We start from the raw sequence: 23,415 nt of genomic DNA on the forward strand, positions 1-23,415 counted from the left end.
CAGGACCGCCCGGCTTCTCGAACGAACGGAGACGCTCACCCACGCTGCTGTGCCAGCAGGCGGGGAGGGACCCCCTGCGAGTCTACTTACACGCCACTCTATTAGAAAAACAAACACTGAGTTTTTATTGCACCAGGCCAACAAAGACGGCCACACCTCCACACTACAGACCACCGCGGGAAGCTCTCCCACCAGCCCTGCGCCCCGGCCAACCGTCCCGCTCCGCCCCCAAGGCCTCCCGAGGGGCGCATGCGCAGCGCACTCTCCGGCCGCCGCACGCCTCAGCCAGCGAGCCCCGAGCCGCTGACGTCACCTTGCGGCCGCCGAGAGGTCCTTCCGCTCCTCCAGGAAAAGGAGTCCGCGCCTCTTGGGCCCGCAGGAGAAGTCTGCTGCGTCCTGCGCTGTCGCCGACAACTTACCCCTGCCCTTCTCCAACAGCCTGACGTCTGGGCCTCAGTCTTCGCTGCGACCGCTGGGCGGAGAAGCCGGCGGAGCGGGAAGGGGGCGGGGCGGGCGGAGCCAGCGGGTTGTTTACAACAGCGAGCGCTGTCCGGGATCCGTCCGCGGGGGCGGAGCCGAGGCAGCCGGCACTTAGTCCTCCCCTCCCCTCCCTCCCCAGCCTTCCCCGCGAGCGGACGCGCTAGCGCCTCTGTCTCGCTTTTTCTTATTTTTCCCCCTCCCTTTTCCCCACTTTTTTTTCTCCCTTTTTCTCCCCTTCCCCCCTTTCACCATTTCCCCTCGGAGGCGCTTCCCCCGGGCAGGGGCAGAGCCGGTCTCCCCCTCCGCCTCTCCCCGGCCCCCGCCGCCCTATGGCGAGAGGGAGCCCCCTCCTCACCCGGGCACCAGCGGCGGCGGTTGGAGGAGCGGGACCGGCGGCGGCCTCGGGTCCAGAGTCAGCATGGAACTAACTCGCTGAACGAGCCACCGGCCGCCGGCGTGCGTCCCGCTCCAGCGCCCGCTCCCCACTCCCCCGGGCCCGGCTCCCGCTCTCCTCTCCTCTGTCTGCCCGGTCCTGGTGTCGCGCGTCCCGAGCGTCGCGCGCTGAGGGAAAATGAGGTGGTAACGGGCCCCCGGATGACCCCGTGTCACCACTGTGAGGCCTACAGCTCCGCCGGGGAGGAGGAGGAGGAAGAGGAGGAAGCGGAGGAGAAGGTGAGGGGCCGGGGGCGGGGGGGGGGGGAGGCCGCCGCGGGGACGCGCCCTCGGCACCGGTCCTCGCCCGCGTTGGAGACCGTTTTACCGGGCCAGCCGGTTATGCCACCGGCGAGTAACTTTGTGTAGCCACGGCAGGTCGCTGATCTGGTGCGCGATGTGGGCTGGGCGGACCCGTTGTGATACACAAAGAAGGGGACACGCCCCCCGCCCCCTCTCTTCCAGACTTGAACGAACCCTTGGAATGCCTGTCCTTGCAAAGCCGAGTGGATATCCCCGCCAGTGCTGCGGAGGCTCGGGCGAGGGGCGCACGGCCTCCCCCTCCGGTGGGGGAGGCAGCCGGGGTGCAAAGCGGCGGGGATTGGGGGAAGTGAGTTGCACCCGAAAAGGCGGGTGGGGAGTACTGGGTTAGGCCGGCCTAAGAGCCCACGGAGAACCGATGATTTTGATAGAAGTTGAGGGTTGGTTAGTCGGAGTCGTGAGAGTGATCCTTCGGGGAAATTGGAAGAATTGAGACGGTGGAAAGTGTTGCGCTGGCGAGCTTTGTAGTGGGGGTTGGGAGGGCTCTCAGCTTTTGAGCATCCACACTCGGGCACCACTGAGTAGTTCCCGTCGTTTGAGCCTCCCAAGAACCGCTCGGGACAGGCTGTGCGAATCTCGTTTTACCGAGAAGGAGAAGAGATTTCATTGGATGAAGTTGTTTGCCCCTTAGATAAATCGCCCGGAGTGGGGTCGTGTGCACAATTTAAAAACCTGTACCGGTTGCAATGACTCAATTGACTGATCTTACTCCTCAAGCGCCAGGATCCCATATAGGCGCTACTTCGTGTCCCAGCTGCGCCAGTTCCCATCCAGCTCCCTGCTTGTGGCCTGGGAAAGCAGTTGAGGACGGCCCAAAGCCTTGGGACCCATACCCTCGTGGGAGACCCAAAAGAGGCTGGTTCTTGGCTTTGGATTGGCTCAGCTCCAGCCGTCGTGGCTGGGACGTAGGCCTCTAGGCTACTGCACCAGGCCCAGAAATACAGTAATTTATAGAATCAGTTGGAAAGGTTTCTTCTGGTTTTTTTTGGGGGGGGGGATGAAGAATTGCCATTTTTTTTGTATGTGTGATTCTTTGATAGATTAAACAATAAAACCATCTGAGCAGGGGTTTATTGAAAAAAAGAAAAAGATAAAAATCTTCCCTTGTGGTTGACTTCCCCAGATAGCGGGCCTAGCCAGGGCAGGGCAGTTCCCTCCAGGTCTCCCGGGAGAGGCAGAGGCAAAAGTGCGAGGCAGTTTGGGCCGCTCATATTTGTAGCCCATGTCATCTAAATGGCCAATTCATTTGCATAGTTACTCATTAAATTCCTATGATTCTTTTTATTCCTATAGAGAATGTCTCCTTCGATTCCTGATTTTAATAATTTTTACCTTCTCTGTCTTTTCTCTGATATAGCTGAAGATTAGCAATTTTTGATCTTTTTAAAGAAAAATTTTACTGATTTTTTTTTGCTGTTCTGTATTTCATTACTTTACACTCTAAGGTTTATTATTTCCTTGCTTCTGGCACTTTAAAGAGATAACTTGTTCTGTTGCTATTGTCTTAAAGTAGAAAACATCTGAAATCATTTTTTTGTAAGGTATTATGTGTTTGAATGGTAGAATTACAGTGAGAAAAGTGGCAGAGATCTTTTGATCTGCTGGTTCACTCCTGAGGTGGCTGCAGTAGCTGGTCTGAAGCCAGGAGTCTAAACCCTCTTGTGGGTATCCTAGGTGGGGGCAGAGTTTCAAAGTGTTGGGCCATCTTTTTGCTGCAGAGAGCTGGATCAGAGTGGAGCAACTGGGAAACAAATCCAGTGCCCTTAGGGAATGCCAGCACTGCGGGCAAGGCTTAAACCCGTAGGCCCCAAGATGACTTTTTAATTTTTTTTTTTCAGTACATTTAAGGTTCCGAGCAAGGATGTATCCCATCCCTTCAAAAGCATCAAACCTCAGCACATAGTGAACTCTAGCCGGCAGAGGTGGAGTTGGCCTAAATATACCTGAAAAAGTCAGGAGCTTTGGTTCACCATAAATTTCTCTGAATTGTTAGTGTGGTGTGGCCTTCAAAAACATTTAGCTGTTTTAGTACAGCTAGCATTAATTTAAAAGAGGCAGAATGTTCACTTACGTGTGTTTGAATACTTATTTAAAAGAGTTGCAGAGAGGAGAGACAGACCTTCAGTCCACTGGCTCATTCCCCAAGTAGCTGCAATAGCTGGAGCTAAGCTGAGCCAGTCCTGAACCAGGAGCTGCTTCTGAGTCTCCCACAAGGGTGCAGGTGGCCGGAGGACTTTATCCCTCCTCTGCTGTCGTCCCAGTCCATAGGGGGCAGAACCGGAAGTGGGAAAGTCAGTACCAGAACCAGCTTCTGAGTGGCAGGCTGAGGATTAGCCTGATGAGCTGCTGTGTCGAGTCCAGTTACATGTTTTGCTTTTAAAAGATTTATTTTTATTGGAAGGTCAGATATTCAGAGAGGAGGAGACACAGAGAGGAAGATCTTCATCCAATGGTTCACGTCCCAAGCGGCCGCAACGGCCGGAGCTGAGCCGATCCAAAGCCAAGAGCCCAGAGCCTCTTCCAGGTCTCCCATGTGGGTGCAGGGTCCCAAGGCTTTGGGCCGTCCTCAACTGCTTTCTCAGGCCACAAGCAGGGGTGGATGGGAAGCAGGGCTGCCAGGATTAGAACCGGCACCTATATGGGATCCTGGTGCGTGCAAGGCAAGGACTTAGCTGATAGGCTACTGCACCAGGCCCAGTTACATGTTTTAAGTCATGAAAAAGATCAGTGAGATTGACAGCAGCCTTATGTTTCAAAAACTGACTTGTGAAAGGTTATGGTTGGATTTTTTGTTTTGGCTGGGTTGCATGTTTTTGGCCTCAATGATTGAGACTGGAACCACTGGTTGAGTCCTGTTTCATAGAGTACTGTGTTGTGGGCACGATGAGTGATGAGAAGATACTGGTAGACGGTGAAGTCAGAATCAATTAGTTAGGGAAACAGTGGGAAGCTAGTTGAAGCGGAGGGAGAGATGACAGAAGAAAGTCAAGATATTACCTTTCAGATAGACCTTTCGGCGTTGGGATTATTTCTTTGCCTTCTGTGAATTACTTTCTCTTTTTTTCCCCTTGGTATAAAAATACTTAATATTCTTTATAGAAAATTTGCAAAAACTCAAAGTTTAAAATATTAAGTTAACCAAAAGTAGTCTGTGTCAAGTATGTTGAATATGAGAGGTGATTAATAGGGAAGAGCATAGTAGCTAGAATTGAGGTAGAAAGTGGAAGTTAATGGCTAATTAACTTTAAAACTTAGACATTTTTCATATGGGTCCTAGTTCTAGTCCCTGGCTGCTCCACTTCAGATCCAGCTCCCTGCTTATTGCCTGTGAAAGCAACAGAGGATGCCCCAAGCCCTTGGGACCCTGCATCCATGCGGGAAACCTACAAGAAGCTTATGGCTTGACCTGGCCATTGTGCATTTGCAAAATAAACCAGTGGATGGAAGATCTGTCATTCCTCTCTTCCTGTGACTCTTCCTTTTAAATAAATAAAACTTACTTTAAAATGGTTGTTTTTTGTACTGTCCAAATATTATATCCACCAGCCACTTGACTCTTAAATTAAAGCTACAGTGACTCAGTGATTGGCTAGTTAACTTTGGTCAGTTGAAAATTTTATTAGCCGTGTGTAGCTAATGGACACTGACTCAGACGCATATGTGCTGTCGTACTTGAGGGTGTGGTTTTGTAATGAAAACGTGGGAATGATAGCATTTGATATCATTGGTCTTATATTGAAAAATTCTTTTTAAAGTCAGGGTTACAGAAAGAGAAAGCCCTCCATCTGCTGGTGTACTCCCAGCTGGCTGCCATAGCCAACACCGGGCTAGGCGGAAGCCAGAGCTTCATCCTAATGTTCCATAATGTTGGCAAGTACTTGAGCCATCTTCCACTGCTTTTCCCAGGTCATTAGCAGGGACCTGGATTTGAACCAGTGCCCAAGTGGAATGCCACCTTTATCTACTACACCACAACACCGGCTCGCTCGCTCTTTATATAGATGTATAGATATATATAGTGAGAATTTTTAAAATAACTGATAATTATAACAATATAATGTTTTAAAGAGCTATAAAATCTTATACTATCTCATAACATTTTTGTTTCTGTTTTACGAATTGCTTAATAAATGCTAACATTTATATGCATATATTGCTACACTTATTCTATAATTAAGCTAAAAAGATGATTTATGTTTGATTTTATAGGTAGCTACATCAAGCTGGGTGGCAGGCAGCTCCGAAGGATATCATGAAGTTTCCAGGACCTTTGGAAAACCAGAGATTGTCTTTCCTATTGGAAAAGGCAATCTCTAGGGAAGCCCAGATGTGGAAGGTGAATGTGCCGAAATTACCTACAAATCAGGTAAAGTTTTCCCTGTTTACTCCATAGTTTTATTACAAATAGTGTACTGGTGCCATGTGTAACTATTGTATCTTGACAACTAATTGGTGAAGTCTCTACCATTAAATGCTGTGTTTTTTGAGAAACATCTCCTTGTTTCTTTATGGAACAAAATGAGTTAACCTTTTTTTAAAAAAAAAAAAATTAAGACACAGGAAGAGAAAGACAATCAGAATGAGCCTCCCTCCACATGTCCTCAAAGTGACTGAAGCCAGGAGCCTGGAACTTCATCCTGGTCCACATGTGGCAGGAACCTAGTTATTGGGCTATCATCCCCTGCCCCCAAGAGTACACATTGGCAGGAAATTGTAGGCTGGAGCTGGAACTGGGAATTGAACCTTGGTACTTTGATGCTATTATTTGTTGTTTTGTTTTCCTGTTAGCTTAGCTATGTATAGCTTGGGGAAGATGCTTATGTTCGTTGTATAGGAAATAGTTCTATATATGTCCCTTCTTGAAGAAACTTAGTTATTTGAAAGGCAGAGTTACAGAGAGAAAAGAGCCAGAGACTGAGAAGGAAGAGAAGTCTTCCCATCCACTGGTTCACTTCCCACATTGCCACAAAGCCCAGAGCTAGAGCTTGGTCCAGAGCTAGGATCCAGGAACTTCTTCCAGGTCTCCCACCTGAGTGCACGGGTCCAAGTACGTGAACCATCCTCTCTTACCTTCCTCACTGCATTTATAAGGATGTTTCCTTTCTTTAGAGTCTAATATTAGGAGGCTTCAACGTTTGTGGAAAAATGAAATTACAAGTTCCTGGAATTTTTCCATAGCCATTTTGAAGCCTCTTGTAGTGAGCTTTTATTTCTACATGTACATAATGTGACGTGCTTTCCAAAAGTTCATGCAAATCACATTATCTTATTTCCCACAAATTTTTTGAAGTATGTCTTATAGTTAGCCAGGGAGGATGAACATTTTGATACCATTGTCTTTTTGTTGTTGTCCTTGGAAAGGCAGAGTTTCTTCCAAGCCTCTCACATAGGTGCAGGTCCCAAGGATTTTGGCCATCCTCTGCTGCTTTCCCAGGGCATAAGCAGGGGGCTGGATCTGGAATAGAGCACTTGGGACATAAACTGGTGCTTTTATGGGATGCTGGTACCTGTAGGCAGTGGATTAGCCAGTAGAGTCATTAACTGGCCCTGGTACCAGTGGCTTTAGTTAACAACAAGCACCCTTGTGGTTATCAGTGTTTCTGCCAGGGTTGAGTGAACCCTAAGGTATTGCCAATGTTAAAAACTTCTTAGAACATAGCTGAGCTGGATGACCTCTTAATTACTCTTGGCTATATGCCTTTTCTTTTAGAAAATTTTAAACTTCTTTAATAATAATCATGTCATGAACTTTGCAAAAGTTTGTATAAGTTGAATCATGTATCTTTTCATCCTAGTACTTAACATACATTTTAGTTTAATGACCAAGAAATTTTTTTTAAGTTTACGTGGATGAATGTATTGCCACGTATCTTAAATTGTGTATGTTGTTTCAGGTTATCGCTTATACAGAGTGAGAGAGATGGAGGGATATCTTCCATTCACTTACTCATTCTCTAGAAGTCTGCAGTAGACAGGGCTGGGCCAGACTGAAGCCAGAATCTGCATCTAGGTCTCCTGAGTGGGGAGGAGGGGTGCAAATACTTGTTCTCATCTGTTGCCTTGTAAGTGATACAGTGACAGAAATGCTTCCAGAAAGCAGAGTTGTGATTATCACAAGCACTCACTGGGCTACCAGGCCTGCCCCTGCAGGAAGCATTTAAATGTGGCATCTCTATCAATACATCATTTAATCCTGTGAAATAGTATCAATATCCTCAAGATTTTAGTGAGTGGGTGATGCAGTTACAATTTGAACCTTTTTCTGAAGTGGTTTACTTGTAATTGTACTTCATTTTTCTCCTGTATTTTTGTGTGCATGTATATGATTTTGTACATCATTTGGTGATTCATTCATTCAGCATATGCTGATGGAATATCTCTTATATTCTAGCACCTCTTCTGGGTATTGGGGATAGGGCGATAGAAGTAGCAAACTCCTGCCATTGCCTTACAACTTTCTAGTGAGCCTCATCTTTTTTTGAAACTGCATTTAGAGCCATCCATTCTTCTTTGTATTGTTTTACTGAGTCAGCACATAACCAACAATAGTATACTTGCAGTACATGATTGCATTACCATTTAATCTCACCCAATCCTGCAGGTGATTGAATCGAGGTTAGTGAGGTGATTGCAGAATGTTTAGGGGAGGGGCCTAACATTTAACAACTTGCTGTGAGTTACAGCAAGCAGAAGCCATACTGGATGTTGATAAATTTGGGTCTGGTTGAGATAAGATGGGAAGGGTAAAGAGATGTGGAGAGGACTTGAGCTGTTCTGGTGACCCCGAGGAACAAGTACCTCTAGTCATTCTAACTCCTCCACTGCTCTCCTGGACTGGTGTTTTTACTTGGTCCAGTTACACTTTTTTTTTTTTAATTTGTATCTGCCATACCCCAGTTTAAGACTGTATAGTCAGACAAGAATATTAAACACCTGTCACTTCACTGTCACCTTATACACATATATGTATGTATGAAGAATTTTTTTAAAGATTTATTTATTTGTATTGGAAAGACAGATGTACAGAGCGAAGGAAAGACAGAAAGATCTTCCATCCGATGATTCACTCCCCAAATGGCCACAACAGATGGTGCTGCCCCATTCTGAAGCCAGGAACCAGGAGCCTCTTCTGGGTCTCCCACGTTTTTGCAGGGTCCTAAGGCTTTGGGCTGTCCTCGACTGTTTTCTCTGGCCTGAACAGAGGGCTGGATGGGAAGTGGGGCTTCCAGGATACGAACCAGCGGCCATGGGATCCCGGCACATGTAAGTGAGGACTTCAGACCCCTACCATGCTGGGTCCCTTTCCAGGATTTTTTTTTCTTAAACAATTTATTCATCTATTTATTTGAGCTAGCTGGAGAAAGAATTTAGATTCACAGGTTCATGCTGCAAATGCCCACAACAGCTGAAGCTAGGCCGAGCAGAAGCCAGCATGATATAGTTCCATAGGCTCTGGGGTTTCCCTTGCTCCTACCCGAACCCCTCCCTGCGCTGGATAATAGTAAAGAGTTCAGCATCCTGTTGAGATATATTTAACGGTTTTGTTGGGAGCCCATCTTTGAACTGGAATTCTTTTTTTTTTGTTTGTTTGTTTTAATTATTTATTTGAAGGTCAGAGTTAGAGGAGGGGGGGAGAAAAATATCTTCTATCTGCTAGTTTACTCTCCAGATGGCTACAGTGGCCAGAGTTGACCCAGTCTGAAGCTAGGAGGTGCTTCTGGGTCTCCCATGTGGGTACAGGAACCCAAGCACCTGGGCCATCCTCCGCAGCTTTCCCAGGCACATTGGCAGGGAGCTGGATTGGAAGTAGAGCAGCTAGAACTTGAACTGCACTCATATGGGATGCCAGCCCTTTAAGTGGCAGCTTTACGCACCGTGCCACAGGTCTGGCCCCTATTTCAAGGAATGTATTAATTTAAATTGTCAATTTTTATAAAATTGCCCATAGTGTGTTGCAGTTTTTTAGTGTTGATGGGAATCTTTTCATGTCTTGGTTGATGATTAGTGCTTTTTCTTTTTTTTTAGTCTTGTTTAAGTTGATAATCTTAATTTTGTTGATTTTTCTGTTGTAAGTTTTGTATTTTTAAAGAAATATTTTGTAGGAGGACATTGTGACCCTAGAAGGTCAGCGAGCACAGGATTACAGTTGATTGGATAATATTTGTGTGAAAGCAACCGATGGCTGTTTTGTATACCTGATTAGATATGATTGGATATCATTTGTATAAGAACAGTTGAGTGGACAGCATGTGTATGAGAACACTTGGTGGAATTTACAAGACAAAAGGAGTTCCAAACAAAAGCATAGAAACAGTTGATGGGTTTTGTTGATAAGCTCAATACTTTCTGCCTTATCCCATATGACCCTCAATGTATGAAGTCTGATGCCACTAATAAACTTCAGCTTTGATCATCAGTCAAGGTCCACGCGTGTTATTATCGGCTCCGTGCACCAAGTCCATCGCTGCGGGACAGCAACAGTGTTTTACTGTTAGCTTTTTTTTAATGCATTTGTTTGTTTAAAAGTCAGAATTAAGGAAAGGGAGATCAGTCCTGCATCACTTGGTTCATGCCACAGATTGCTACAACATTTTTGATTGAGGACCAGGCCAGGCCAAAGCCAGAAGCTTCCTCTAGGTCTCCCATGTTACAGCCTGGGCTATCCTCTGCGGCTTCTCCCAAGCCGTTAGCTGTGAGCTGGAAGCGAACCAATACATAAATGTGGTGTGCTGGAATGCCACAGGTGATAGCTTACCTACTATATTCCCACTCCGGCTCTTCAGTGATTTCTTCAGTTGAAATTGACTGTTTCTTAAGATAGATGGTTAAATGACTTTCTGGCTTTTCTTCTTTTTAATGTATGCATTTAGAGCTATAAATTTTCCTTAAAGCATAGCTGACCAGCCATGTGTAATGTTATATTTATATACTGCTTTAACTTAAATTTTTTAGTTCTAGTAATTTTCCTCTGAATTTGGAGGTGAAGTGGGCTTAATTTCTCTAATGAAATTCTTTGTCTTTTCATCTGTTTTCTTTTTTTCCTGTTTTCTTGTACATTAAGTTCTTACAATATTCTCAGTATTTCTGCCACCTGTTGTTTTCTTGTATTCTGTTTCTTGGTCTGTCTCTTACCATTCCTGATCATTTTTGATTCAGTCCTGAACACTGTAAAAATTGTAGCCATTCTTGAGTACAGCACTCTACGTAGCGTGGAGGATCCAGTGTCCTTCCCTTTGGGTTGGACCTGAGCTGATTGAAGGGTGGGTTGCAGCTGGCTTGGGTATCATCTTCCTCTGGTTGGCCCCAGTTAGTACACTCCAGTCAAAGATTCCAACTCAGATTTTGAAATAGTCACCAGGATGTCTTAATTCCTAAAGGATGTTGAACTGTCTTTGAACTGATTCTTGTTTTTTAGAGGTTTTCTGTATAACTTCTTAGATCTCTGTTCTACCTTCAGATTTTCATTCAGAAATTCAGCTGTTATATTCTGAGCACTCTGAGTTTCCAGATTTTGTCTCTGGCTCCCAAAAGGTCTGATAATTTCTTCTTAGCTTCTTGTTCTACTCACAAGATAGGCAGATACTCTAAAGCAAAAGCACCTGCAAAGTGTTGAACTCATCTCTTATCTCCTTTCCAAAATCCTGCCCCCCTTAAGGCCTTGTGGGTGGTCCTAGCAGCTATGGCCCCTTTAAAAACAGATTGCTTTAACTTCTCTACTTGTTGTCAGCCAAAGTGTGTAGGTTTGCTGAGTTCCGTTTCATTATAGCCAAATGCAGAAGTTTTGAAATAATTATTGGAAAGGCAGATCAGATTTATGGAGAGGAGGAGAGAGAGAAGGATCTTGTGCTGTTGGTTCACTCCCCAAATGGCTCAACAGCTGGAGCTGAGCCAATCTGAAGCCAGGAGCCAGCAGCCAGGAGCTTCCTCAGAGCCTCCCACGTGGGTTCAGGGTCCCAAGGCTTTGGGCTGTCCTCAGCTGCTTTGCCAGGGTGGGAAGTGAAGCAATTGGGACACGAACCAGTGCCCATGTGGGATCCCAGTATTTCCAAGATGAGGACTGAGCCATTGAGCCAGACCTAGTTTTTGTTTGTTGTTTTTGTTCTGTTATTACATTTTTATACACCTGGTGGGGGGGAGAGTTGTGTTTTGTTTTTTAAAGATTTATTTATTTGAAAGAGACTTGAGACAGACACCGAGATCTTCCGACTGCTGTTTCATCCCCAAATGGTAGCAGCAGCCAAAGGCTGGGCCAGTCTAAAGTCAGTAGCTTCTTCCAGGGTCCCCACATGGTTCTGCGGCCCAAGTTCTCAGCCCATCTGCTGCTGCTTTCTTTTTTTTTTTTTTTTTTTTTTTTTTTTTTTTTTTTTGTGTGTGTGTGCAATTTTTTTATTATTATTAATTTCATTGCATAATGTGACACATTTGTTTTTATGCACTGGAATTCCCCCCACCCCTCCCCAAACCCTCCCCCCACCCCCACGGTGGATTACTCCACCTTGTTGCATTTCCATAGTTCAAATTCAGTTGACATTCTTTCATTGGAGGTTTTGACCAATCATAAAGTCCAGCATCTTATTGTCTTGGTAAGTTTTCTTGTTGAGACCATCTCTGGTCTGAAGGTAGAACCAACAGAGTATCATCCCAATCAAGTAAAAAACCCAACATAATATTTACGGCACCTTTGCAGGGAGCTGAATAGGAAGTGAAACAACCACAGAACCTGCCCAGCAGGATAGCAGAGGATGGCCTAGATGGTCAGGTCCCAGCCACTCAAATGGAATGCCTGTTCTAGGCTGGCTCTGACCAGGTTTATTTGGACCAATCAGGAAGTAAACAAAATGCACAGGAGTTTGATCTGTGTTTGTCTCACTGCCTTTGAGTGTTTTCAAAAAGAAAGACAAGTCAGCAATAAATTGGGTTTGAAGGAAGGTGTGATTTTTGTAACCCATAGGAAAAGAGCCATGTTTGTAAGCCTGTGAACTAATGGAAAGGGAATGATGTCCACTCTGGGCAGTAACTAAGAGTTAAGTTTATCGGACTTGCAAAGGAAATCAGGATGGGCAGAGATTACTAGAAATTAATACCTAATAAGCAAACAATTTTATAAATCAAAACAGCAGCAAATTTAAGGCAGTTTATGGAACTAAAGCCATATATTTGGTGGAGTCTAGATGCACAGAGATAGAGTATATGTCCTACAAACTAATTCTAGTAAGATAGAAGGAACTTAAGTCAGGCTATTAAAACCAGAATTAGAGGGGCAGGTGTTTGGTGCAATGTTAAATTGCTGTTTAGGATGTTCACATCCCTTACAGGGATGCACTTACAGAGTACCTCTGCTTCTAAACAAGCTTCCTGCTAATATGTCCTCTTGGGGCTTACGTAGCTGGACCCCTATTGACTGTTGGAAGACCTAAATTTAATTCCAGGATGCTGGCTTCGGGCTGGCCCAGGCCTGACTTACAGATATTTGGAGAGTGAACCAGTGGGTAGAAGACTCTCTAGTGTATCCATGATTTCAAAAAACTAACAAAGCCCAGAATTTTTCTCACAGTCTCAAAAAATTGCAAAATGCCAATGTCGGGAACTAGACGTTGAAAAATAAGAGGAAGCAATACAACCTAACAGCCAGGATCTTGAGCGTGACCACTGGTTCCAGAGTATCTCTTATTTTCATATAGCCTTTTTTTTTTAATTGGGAAGTCAGATTTATAAATAGAAGGAGAGACAGAAAGATCTTCCATCCACTGGTTCGCTGCCCAAGTGGGTGCAACAACTGGAACTGAGCCAATCCAACGCCAGGAACTTCTGGATCTCGCACACTGGTGCAGAGTCCCAGGCTTTGGGCCATCCTCTGCTGCTTTCCCAGGCCACAAGTAGGAAGCTGGAAGGGAAGTGAAGCAGCCGGGGTACGAACCTGTTCCCATATGCCATCCCAGTGGTTTGTAAGGTGAGGACTTTAGCCACTAGGCTACAGCACAGGGCCCTCCATATAGTCCTTTTTTTCCCCTCCATATGGTGGTGGTGGTGGTGGTGGTGGTGGTGGTTTTTGTTTAAGATTTGTTTTACTATTTTTATTGCAAAGTCAGATATACAGAGAGGAGAAGAGACAGAGGAAGATTTCCATCCGATGATTCACTACCTAAGTGACCACAACGGCCGATGCTGCACTGATCCAAAGCCAGGAGCCAGGAATTTCTTCCAGGTCTCTCCCATGCAGGTGCAGGGTTCTAAGGCTTTGGGCAGTCCTCACCTGCATCCCCAGGTCACTGGCAGGGAGCTGGATGGGAAGTGGGGCTGCCAGGAATAGAACCTGCGCCCATATGGGATCCCGGCGCGGTCAAGGTGAGGACTTGAGCCTCTAGGCCACTGTACTGGGCCCTCCATATAGTTTTGAAGGGTACTTTGAAATTTGCCTCTGAACAAAGGGTTTGCAAAAATCCTTGGGCATCACGCAAATGAGGGCAGCCATGAAACTTCTAAATGGAATTAAGTACTCAAGACAAGCTAAAATTCTACCAATGCTTTTGTCTAAATGCCAAATACATAAAAGTATTGTTACGTATGACACACCCAAAAAGCAACAGTAAACTTACAGAAGGGAAGTTAGAAGGGTAATGTATTCTGATGAAACTTTTAGGGAGAAGAACAATATATAGGAGCAGTGAGAAGCAAGAATACAATGAATTCCATCTTTAGATGTGTCAAACACAGTGGGAAAGTATGGCAGAAAAAAGATGACAGGAATATCATTATTTGATATTTGACATTAAACATAGATGAGATTGATATTGTGGCATAGAGAGTAAAGCTACCACATGCAATGCCATCATCCCATGTGGGTGTTGGCTATTGTCCCAGCCATGTACCTCTCCCTGTGTGTGTGACTTTTCTGAAATATTTTCACTGAGAAGTGAAATGAGAAGGGTAGAAAGAGAAATTCGAATAGTGAGAAGGGAAGTTAGTAGAAATTGTAGCACATACTACAATGAGCAGCAAATTATGCATTCCCTGTCTGCTAGAGAAAGCTAAGAAATTTCCACTGAGGTACATGTCTGTGAAGAACATTACACAACCCTTTGTACTTTGTACAAAGATGCGTAAGTAGTTCATAAGTTTCATAAAATTGATCCTCAATGATCAAGATTTAAGAAAGTGTCTTCCTTAAAGGTTTAAGTGATTGGGGCTAATGTAGTGTAGTGGGTTAAGCCATGGCCTGCAACACTGACATTCCAAATGAGCATTAGCTCAAGTCTCACCTGCTTCGGATCTAGCTTCTTGTTCATGTTCTTGGGAAAGTAGCAGCAGACCCAGATGCTTGGACCCCTGCCACTCCTGTGCAACCCAAAGGGACTCCTGGCTTTGGCCAGGCCGCCAGCCTTGGCTGTTGGAGCCATTTGGGGAGTGAACCCATGGGTGGAGGATATCTGTGTCCCTCCCTCCTTGCCTCTCTGTAAATCAGCCTTTCATTTAAGGCTTAAAATGTAACTACTGTCAGCTGACAATAGTGTTACCTAAATTTGAAATGTTGGGTTCTTTGATTCCCTGTGCTCCTGATTCTAGCTTCCTGCTAATGTGTACCCTACCCAGCTGGTGGTGGCTCAGGTCCGTACTCCCATGTGAGACACGTGGACTGAGTTCAGTATACTGGCTTTGGCAATGCCCAGCTCTGAATGGTTATGATTGGCATTTGGGGAGTGAACAGGTAAATGGAGGACATTTCTGTTTCTGTATCTTTCATTTTAAAATTAAAAGATTCTTTTATGTCAAAAGACAAATATATTCTTTGAAACAATCAGACTGATACTAGTGGGATGACATAGTGAAGACTTTAGAAAAAGGGGATGACCTTTGGCTATGGTATTATGTACAGCTACTGCCATGTAACTTTACCTTCAACTGTTTTACAGGTTTTGAATAACCTTAAGGACATGTTCAAGACAGCACATTTTCTAGAGTATTAGCTAACCTTTTATGAGAGAATTGTGAACATACTTTTGATGATAACCTGATGTTTTAAATTTTATTTCTGTGTAATTGTTCTCTTATAGAATGTTTCTCCATCCCAGAGAGATGAAGTAATTCAGTGGCTGGCCAAACTCAAGTATCAGTTCAATCTTTATCCAGAAACATTTGCTCTGGCCAGCAGTCTTTTGGACAGGTTTTTAGCTACTGTAAAGGTAAATATTTTAAGATGACTCTTACATATTACCTGTTGTTTGAAAGCTTATATTATGTGCTAAGCCAGGTAATAGAATTGGATTATTGGATTCTATATTATATGTTGTTAGTAAATATGCTATCAATGGAAAGTATGTAGAAGATGTATATACTTATAAGACATGGTATTTTCTGTTAATGCTTTAAATTTTTAGAAGCATTTTTAACTGCAGTCTTTTTTGCGATGCACATTTAAATTCATAGTTCGGATGCGATGTTTTTCATCTCTTGATTTTATGTAAATCATAGCATTTGTAGACTGTTGGTCATCTTAGGCTGAGTATTGATGCACTAGACAGTCACACCAGCAGATATGTCTATTGCACATGTCTCACTAGTGCTGCTTACTAAATACAGTGTTTTTATGAACAGTATATAAATGCTTTCTGGGGCCAATTTTGGAATGTTAACAAGATGTCAAAACTTTAGTAACTTTGTTGAAAAGCAGCAAACATATTAGTACATTTTGTATTATTCCTTTTGCTAAGATACATATTGACTGTTATGTTAACTTGGTAAGCCCTCAGTGAGTTTAAAACAGAAAGCATTTCTCTAATGGCTAAGCATGAAAGAAAAGTAGTTCAACCTTAGCCATTTTTATATGTAGTGATATGTAAACTTGGGGAACTACAAATTAGGGGCCTTTATTAGGGATAAAAACAGCCCCAAGAATTATGGAGTGTCAGTTGGATAGCCACTCAAGTACCACTTATTTCAGACTTATATTCTTACAAGACTGAGAACAATTAATTGTAATAATGCTGACTGCCTGAAATCTGGGTAATCTGAAAAACCCTTTATCTCAAGCTTGGTGTGGTAGCCAAGCGGCTGAAGTCCTCGCCTTGAACGCTTGAACGCACCAGGATCCCATATGGGTGCTGGTTCTAATCTTGGCAGCCTCACTTCCCATCCTGCTCCCTGCTTGTGTCCTGGGAAAGCAGTTGAGGATGGCCCAAAGCCTTGGGACCCTGCACCCACATGGGAGACCTGGAATAAGTTCCTGGCTCCTGACTTCGGATCGACTCAGCACCGGCTGTCACAGTCTTTGGGGAGTGAATCTTCAAATGGGAGATCTTACTCTCTGTCTCTCCTCCTTTCTGTATCTTTTTGATAAAAATTTAAAAAGAAATCTTAAAAACAAAACCCTGTATCTCAGCAACAAGTCCCCGTTTTTCTTTATGAGAGCTAACTGATAATTCCACATAAAAGTGGATTTTTGTGTCCTTTCTTGATGGTATATTTTTCAAAGTTAATGCACCACTTATTGTAGCTTTTCTTACATAAGGTGAAGATGTAATAGATAGAATACTGTATGTGGAGGTGCTTGCAAACCCATATTGATGTGATTAACAGTAGTTATTCTAAAACATTGATACTATTAAACCATCTTCTATATGCCATGTGGATAGCGGACTGGAAGAGAGTCCACTTAGACTGAGGCAGTGGTCATTGTCCAGTTAAGTATAGCAAATGTTGAAGCAGGCTTTACTGGTTTTAGTTTTTATTGTCTGTGCATTATCTCATTTACTTGTTGCTAAATTGTTCTAATTGGTTCATTGGAAGACATGCTGAAAAGTGTCTTACAGGAATTTTTTTAAATAGGAAAACAGACAAAAGTATTTTCAGTGTGTTTTCAAACTTGGGAAAGAAAACTTTTCTACTAATCCGTTTAATTTTGGAAATATTGTTTATTAAATAGAAACTTGTTTTCTGAAATCAGGCTTTTCTCTCCTGGGTGGAAATTACCTCTGGCTAGCTAGTCTTGGTTGAGTGTCCAATAAAATGATATTCATTGTTTCCAGCATATCATGTGGCTGGGATTGTGATATTAAAAGTTAACTCATCTAGTAAGGAATGGATCTAGAAATGTATTCTGTAGAACAGTGTGCATTCTTATCTCTTTTTAAAACAGTATGCCCTTGGACATCACTGTTTTACCCCCTCTTCAAATTTTAGGCCCACCCGAAATATTTGAGTTGTATTGCCATCAGCTGTTTTTTCCTAGCTGCTAAAACTGTTGAAGAAGATGAGGTAATAAATCCTTTCAAGATTAAACATGTTTCTGTTTTGAAAATTTTGGTTGACTATCCTTTTGTTTGACAAAAGCAAAAATGAGTTTATTCTTTGTCTTCCCTGCCCTTACTCCTGTTTGCTCTCAATAGAGAATTCCAATATTGAAAGTATTGGCAAGAGATAGTTTCTGTGGATGTTCCTCATCTGAAATTCTGAGAATGGAGAGAATTATCCTGGATAAGTTGAACTGGGATCTTCACACAGCCACACCATTGGATTTTCTTCACATTGTAAATATGCACGTTTAAGTCTTTCAGGTTCTTACTTGAATCTGTAGTGTGCTTAAGTAACTTGAAACATACATAGAGTGCCATACATTTATTTTGTACCGCTTTTTAGGAAAAATCACAACAATTAGTCAAGAAAAATTAGAGATTCAGATATTTGTCAAATTACTGAAGCTAACGTTGCAAGCTTAGAAATCAAGTAATATGTAAGGGACTCACATCAGGTTGATTTTGTTGTTTTTTGTTTTTCCCTTGTTCCCCCAGTTCCATGCCATTGCTGTGTCAACAAGGCCACAGTTACTGTTCAGTTTTCCCAAACTGAGCCCATCTCAGCATTTGACCATCCTCACCAAGCAACTGCTTCATTGTATGGCCTGCAGCCACCTTCTGCAGTTCAAAGGATCCATGCTGGCTCTTGCCTTGGTTAGTTTGGAAATGGAGAAACTAATTCCCGATTGGCTTCCTCTTACAATTGAACTGCTTCAGAAAGCACAGGTAGGGATCAGTCTAAGCACGAAGGATTTTTCCTAATAGAATAATGGGATTATCAGATGATTCTTATCTTAAAATGGTGTATCATTCTTAATCGTAACAAGTTTGTGGGATAGTTATCTTTTTGTCTGAAAACATTTAATTTTCTTGATTCTTCTAAATCCTAAGCTGATTGTATGTAAGAATTTTGAAAAGTTAACAGTGTATTCTTTCAGGTTTATATAAATAAACCTCAGGCTATGTTTTCATGTGTTCTCTGTTTCATTCCTTTATAAAAAATGAAAACAACTTTTATTTTTCAAGTTGTTTAGACAAGCTAATCATTTGCTGGCTAGCAAGTGAAAATTTTGTGCAGACCCTGACAGATAGAAGCTATCTTTCTGAAAGAGATTTTTTTCCTAGTGTTTTCTATGCTTTAAATTAATTCATATCTTTTGTCTGCTGTTATAATAGGTTGATAAATTATAAGCAACCTCAGTCAAAATACTTAGTGAAATTCTTACCTAAGTAGAAAGGTAATAATAGCGGCTATATGTTAGCACCTGCTTTAAGAAAAAAGCTTCTTCTTCTCATATAGCAAAATAGAACTAGCTGTATAACACAATGCTGTACCAGCTGAGCCCATGAGCCTACTTTCTTTGCCTTTTTGGTGGCTCTGTTTATTTTCATTCAGCAGTAGGTTGTCTGAGTTTCATTGGATTTTACTTAGCTTAAATTCTAAGCTTAAAAATGTTTTGACTGTGAAAAAACTAATTGCAACAAACTGTTGTTTCATAGTAAAATTTTAGAAAAAATACTACTTATATTTATTTTTGTAAGATGGTTAAATAGATGGCTTAGATGTTTTAAAGTATCTCAGGTCAGCATTGTGACATAGCAGGTAAAGGCACTGTCTGTTATGCTGGCATCCCTTGTGGGTACTGGTTCATGTCTCAGCTCCCCCACTTCTTACCTAGCTCCCTGCTAATGGCCTGGAAAAACCTGCTGAAGACAGCCTCGGGTGTTGGACTCCTACCTGAGAAAGCTCTTGTTTCTTGGCTTTCAGAGGAGTGAATCAGGGGATGGAAGATCTTTCTCTATAAGTGAGACTTGATGGAGTCTTCCTAAAAATCATTTCATTCAGTCCTTTATTTTATAGCTGCAACTTAAGGAGCCTGAGATTTTCTCAGCATCACCTACAACTGCTTAGTAGTGAAGAAGCCCAGCACTATTTCCGTATCATACAAAACTGCACAGATGTAGTCCTGTGGATTTTGAGAGTTTTTCTGCAGAAACAGGGGCGTTTTCCTTACTTTCCCCAACCAGAATCTGATACACACAAGCCCAGAATACAAAGTAGAAAAAGAACAAAATGTGTTCAGTGTGGTCTTTTCTCTTGATGAGCTGTTTGGATGTAGTTTGAAACTATTTATTTCCTCATGTACCTGTATAAGTATTTATTTAGAAATATGATATACACAATAACGATACAATGATTTTATTTTTGAAGTTCTCTTGATCCATCCAGTATTCCAGTTGCAGTGGGAGGATAGTGAGCAAAGTAAGGTCACAAAACTTGGTAGACTTTGGATTCAATCTTACAGCTCTGCTCTAAAGCCATCTTGGGCTGTGAAATAACCCTTATATGTCCAAATGTTATGGTTCCTGGGTTTTTAGAACTTAGCTCTGTTTTTGAGAAGTTAACCTCTGTTCAGGTGGAAACACCATGTCTAATCTCTTTGTAATTACCTTGTTTATGTGGTTATTTTTGTTTAAGATTCATTTATTTTGTTGGATAGGCTTAACAGAGAGAAAGATCTTTATCTGCTGGTTCACTTTCCAAATGGCCCCAGTAACTGAAGCTGAGCCAATCTGAAGCCAGGAGCTTCTTCTGGGTCTCCGATGTGCGTGCAGGGGCTCAAGGCCTTGAGGATTCTGCTGCTTTCTTAGGCCATAAACAGGGAGCTGGATGGGAAGTAGCGCAACTGGGACAAGAACCAGTGTCCATGTGGGATGCTGGTACCGCAGGCAGAGTTAGATAGAGGGGTAATGGACAGCTCAACTCTAACCTTTCTTTTATAGGATTCTGAAAGTATTGACAGAAGCTTCATTTCTTCTCTGTGCTTTATTGGTCAAGCTTATTTTACATCCCTGGGGGCAGATGAGAAGATCTAATATACAGTGGTAGTGAACTTGATAGTTGGAGGACAAATTTGGTATCAGTTAATAGTGTCTTACCCATAATATCTAGGGACTGTCGAACTGAGGTGAGGTAAGATAAATAAACAAGATGGTAAATATTAATGTCTGCAGCTTGCATTTCTTGTTTTGTGTTTCTGGGATTTGCGTTTGTACTACCTAGTGAACACCAGCCTTTCATACTTGTGTCTGCTGATTGATTCCCAGTTAATAAGTGAAAATGTAGCAAATGCATATAATTTTCTTTTTTTTCCCCTCTGGTATACCGATTACAGAGAGGTATAAGACTTAAAAAATGTCCAGAATACCCATAAAATATACCAGCTTGGGCAAAAAGTGATTCCTGATAGTTAAATGATCAAGATAGACTTCCTGAAGGTGGTGACCTATAGCCAGTCCTGGATGGAATGGGTAATACTATTTGAAGAGGGAGAGATAGGATGAGGAAGGATGATATACATATATATTTTTTAAAGATTTATTTAAAAGAAAAAGAGATCTGCCATAGCAACAGGAGGGCATTCCAGGGAAGGAAAGACCAGTATAAACTTGAAAAGGGGGAAGGACTGGAGAACACAAAGTTGGGGTCATGATATGGAGGCTTTGTAATACCAGTGCTAATAAGGAGTTTATTAGCTTGTTTCATGTGCGGTGTCACTTAAGTATGAGAGGAGAGCGATAAAGGAGAAGGAAGGTAGAGAAACGGTTTATTAAAGGTAAGATTTTGAAGGCCTTCTAGAAACTTAAGAGGTGAAAAGATGAGTATGATAATACCTGAGTCTGTATGTCACTAACAGAAATACTAAATGTTGAACAGATGAATACAGTATGTTAAAGGTGATAACAGGTTGATAAAGAGAAACATGAGCATAGACTCAAAGATGATAATTAGCAAAACTCCCCAACAAAGTACATTTCTTGCTAGTGTTCTTGTTTAAATTGTTGCAAGCTTAGCTAGACTGGCTTTCTTGTCCTTTTTCCTGCTTTCCTCTGACTTCTTCCTTAATTTCTTAATGAGTTTTGTGTTTGTCTTAAAGAAGAGACCAAGAGGGAAGGGCTTTCTAAAGAGAATGGGCTTTAAAAGGGGGCAAATATCAGATATGTACCAGTGAAAAAAAAGAATGCTTTCTGTTTTTATAAACAGCATACAGTTGGCAGAAACACAGTTCAAATTCCAGATATACTTACATTAGAAATAGATTTAGATAAAATTTCTAAGATGGGTAGGCTGGAGAAAATAGTTGAAAGGTAGAATATGTGGAGAGAGAAAAGGCTGGGGGCATGAGATGGAGACAGGCTACGGGAAAGAGGAATGTCCAGCAAGATGAAAATGACCAGTTTTGTGATGTTTTTTTTCTCCTGATGCAGATGGAGAGCTCCCAGCTGATCCACTGTCGGGAGCTTGTGGCACATCACCTTTCCACTCCGGAGTCTTCCCTGCCTCTAAATTCCGTTTATGTCTACCGTCCCCTCAAGCACACCCTGGTGACCTGTGACAAAGGAGTGTTCAGATTACCTCCCTGTGTCCCAGGCCCAGGTTTCTCCAAGGACAGCAAGCCCGAAGTGCCAGTCAGAGGTGTAGCAGCTCTCTACCATCATCTCCAAGCTGCCAGCAGGTGCAAGCATACCTCTGCTAAACGTAAAGTAGAGGAAATGGAAGTGGATGACTTCTACGATGGAATCAAGCGGCTCTATAATGAAGATAATGCATCAGAAAATGTGGGTTCTGTGTGTGGCACTGATTTATCAAGACAAGAGGGGCCTGCTTCCCCTTGTCCACCTTTGCAGCCTGTTTCTGTCATGTAGTTTGAGCAGGTGTTACCTTCAGGTGCAAACTAAGGTAGACAACTCCAGGAATGAGAACAAGGGAAAGTCAGCAAGCCTATGGATATGTACCTTACCAGGCTGATCTGAAGTGAGCCAGAAACAAACCCCAGCCCATTGACCTGTGTGGCTAATTTTAATTGAACACTTCACAGAAAGATCACTATATATAGATAGATACGTATGTCTATCTGTATCTACTTTAAAATACCCAAAATATTTTTAAAAAGTAAAAAAAGAAAAAAAATTCCTTGTAGTATGTCAGTTCTATTCTCTGTTAAAATGTAATGTAGTTTGCCCTGTGTCAAATTTACTTTAAAATTCTAGAATTCATAGCTTGCAAATCCTGTCCCTGGCATCCAAATTTTCCTGTTGCTTTTGCCTGTGTCTCCATTGAATTCTCATAAATTTTATGCATGTTGATCTATATCCCAACATCCACTGAATAAGAAGCCCTCCCCTACAAAATTTTTCAAGCATACTTGACATATTCTCCTCATTCAAATTGTAAGTAGTTTGAGGAAAGTACCTTGGATTGTCCCATATGAAGCAGAGATTGTAATAGAAAGTTTACATGACCACTTTCGTTGTCACATTTCAATTTGTCATTTGAAAGCAAAAATCAGTTTTTATTTTAAGATAAAATCATTTTAAGATAAATGATGTATAATTAGGACATCATAGATTTGCTGGAAGCATTTTTGACATTGTATATAAAAGAATTTGTGATAAAGTTAATATATCAAGGTGCTCACCAAAGAAAGAATTAAGTTTTTGTAATTGATGAGTTTTCACTCATTTATGTTCAGTAAGAGATTGTCTAGATGTTGGGGCTGCTTTAACATGTAACTACTAAATTCAGTATCCTAGCTTTATGTTAAGTATCAGGATTTTTTTTTGATAAAAGTTACTTCTGCTGTCTTCCCAACCCATTTTGGTTCCCCTTTAATGACTCCTGGATCCTGTGCTCCCTTTGCAGTCTGAAGAAGGCATTGCAGTCAGAACCATGTCCTGATGAAAAAAGCCTCTGGTAGCAATAAAAGTTGTCCTTAACCTCGGTTCTCTTTTTTCTGCTTGCTTAGGGATTGCTATTTCAGCTAGGAAAGCAATCAGGAGTCAGAGTCACAAGCCTGCTGATCACACACACAAGGATTTGGATGCAGCTGAA

General features: G+C 42.4%; 1 protein-coding gene across 4 annotated transcripts; it reads left to right on the top strand.

Annotated features, from left to right (window-relative positions):
- The first annotated feature begins 564 nt into the window (after positions 1–564).
- Positions 565–22,596, top strand: CCNI (cyclin I). Of its 4 annotated transcripts, XM_004596167.3 has the most exons (7): positions 565–1,152; positions 5,443–5,599; positions 15,285–15,413; positions 17,410–17,484; positions 17,616–17,756; positions 18,018–18,248; positions 21,792–22,596. In XM_004596167.3, the coding sequence occupies exons 2-7, from the start codon at positions 5,486–5,488 to the stop codon at positions 22,227–22,229; spliced, it is 1,128 nt and encodes a 375-aa protein (XP_004596224.2). In that variant the 5' UTR covers positions 565–1,152; positions 5,443–5,485; the 3' UTR covers positions 22,230–22,596. The 4 variants fall into 4 exon arrangements, with proteins under 4 accessions (XP_004596224.2, XP_004596225.2, XP_058523168.1 ...); XM_004596168.3 differs by lacking the exon at positions 5,443–5,599 and having other exon boundaries at positions 596–1,152; XM_058667185.1 differs by lacking the exon at positions 17,410–17,484 and having other exon boundaries at positions 597–1,152.
- Positions 22,597–23,415: the final 819 nt, after the last annotated feature.

Source organism: Ochotona princeps, chromosome 7 (assembly GCF_030435755.1).
Source record: "Ochotona princeps isolate mOchPri1 chromosome 7, mOchPri1.hap1, whole genome shotgun sequence".
Classification (NCBI taxonomy): Eukaryota; Metazoa; Chordata; class Mammalia; order Lagomorpha; family Ochotonidae; genus Ochotona; species Ochotona princeps.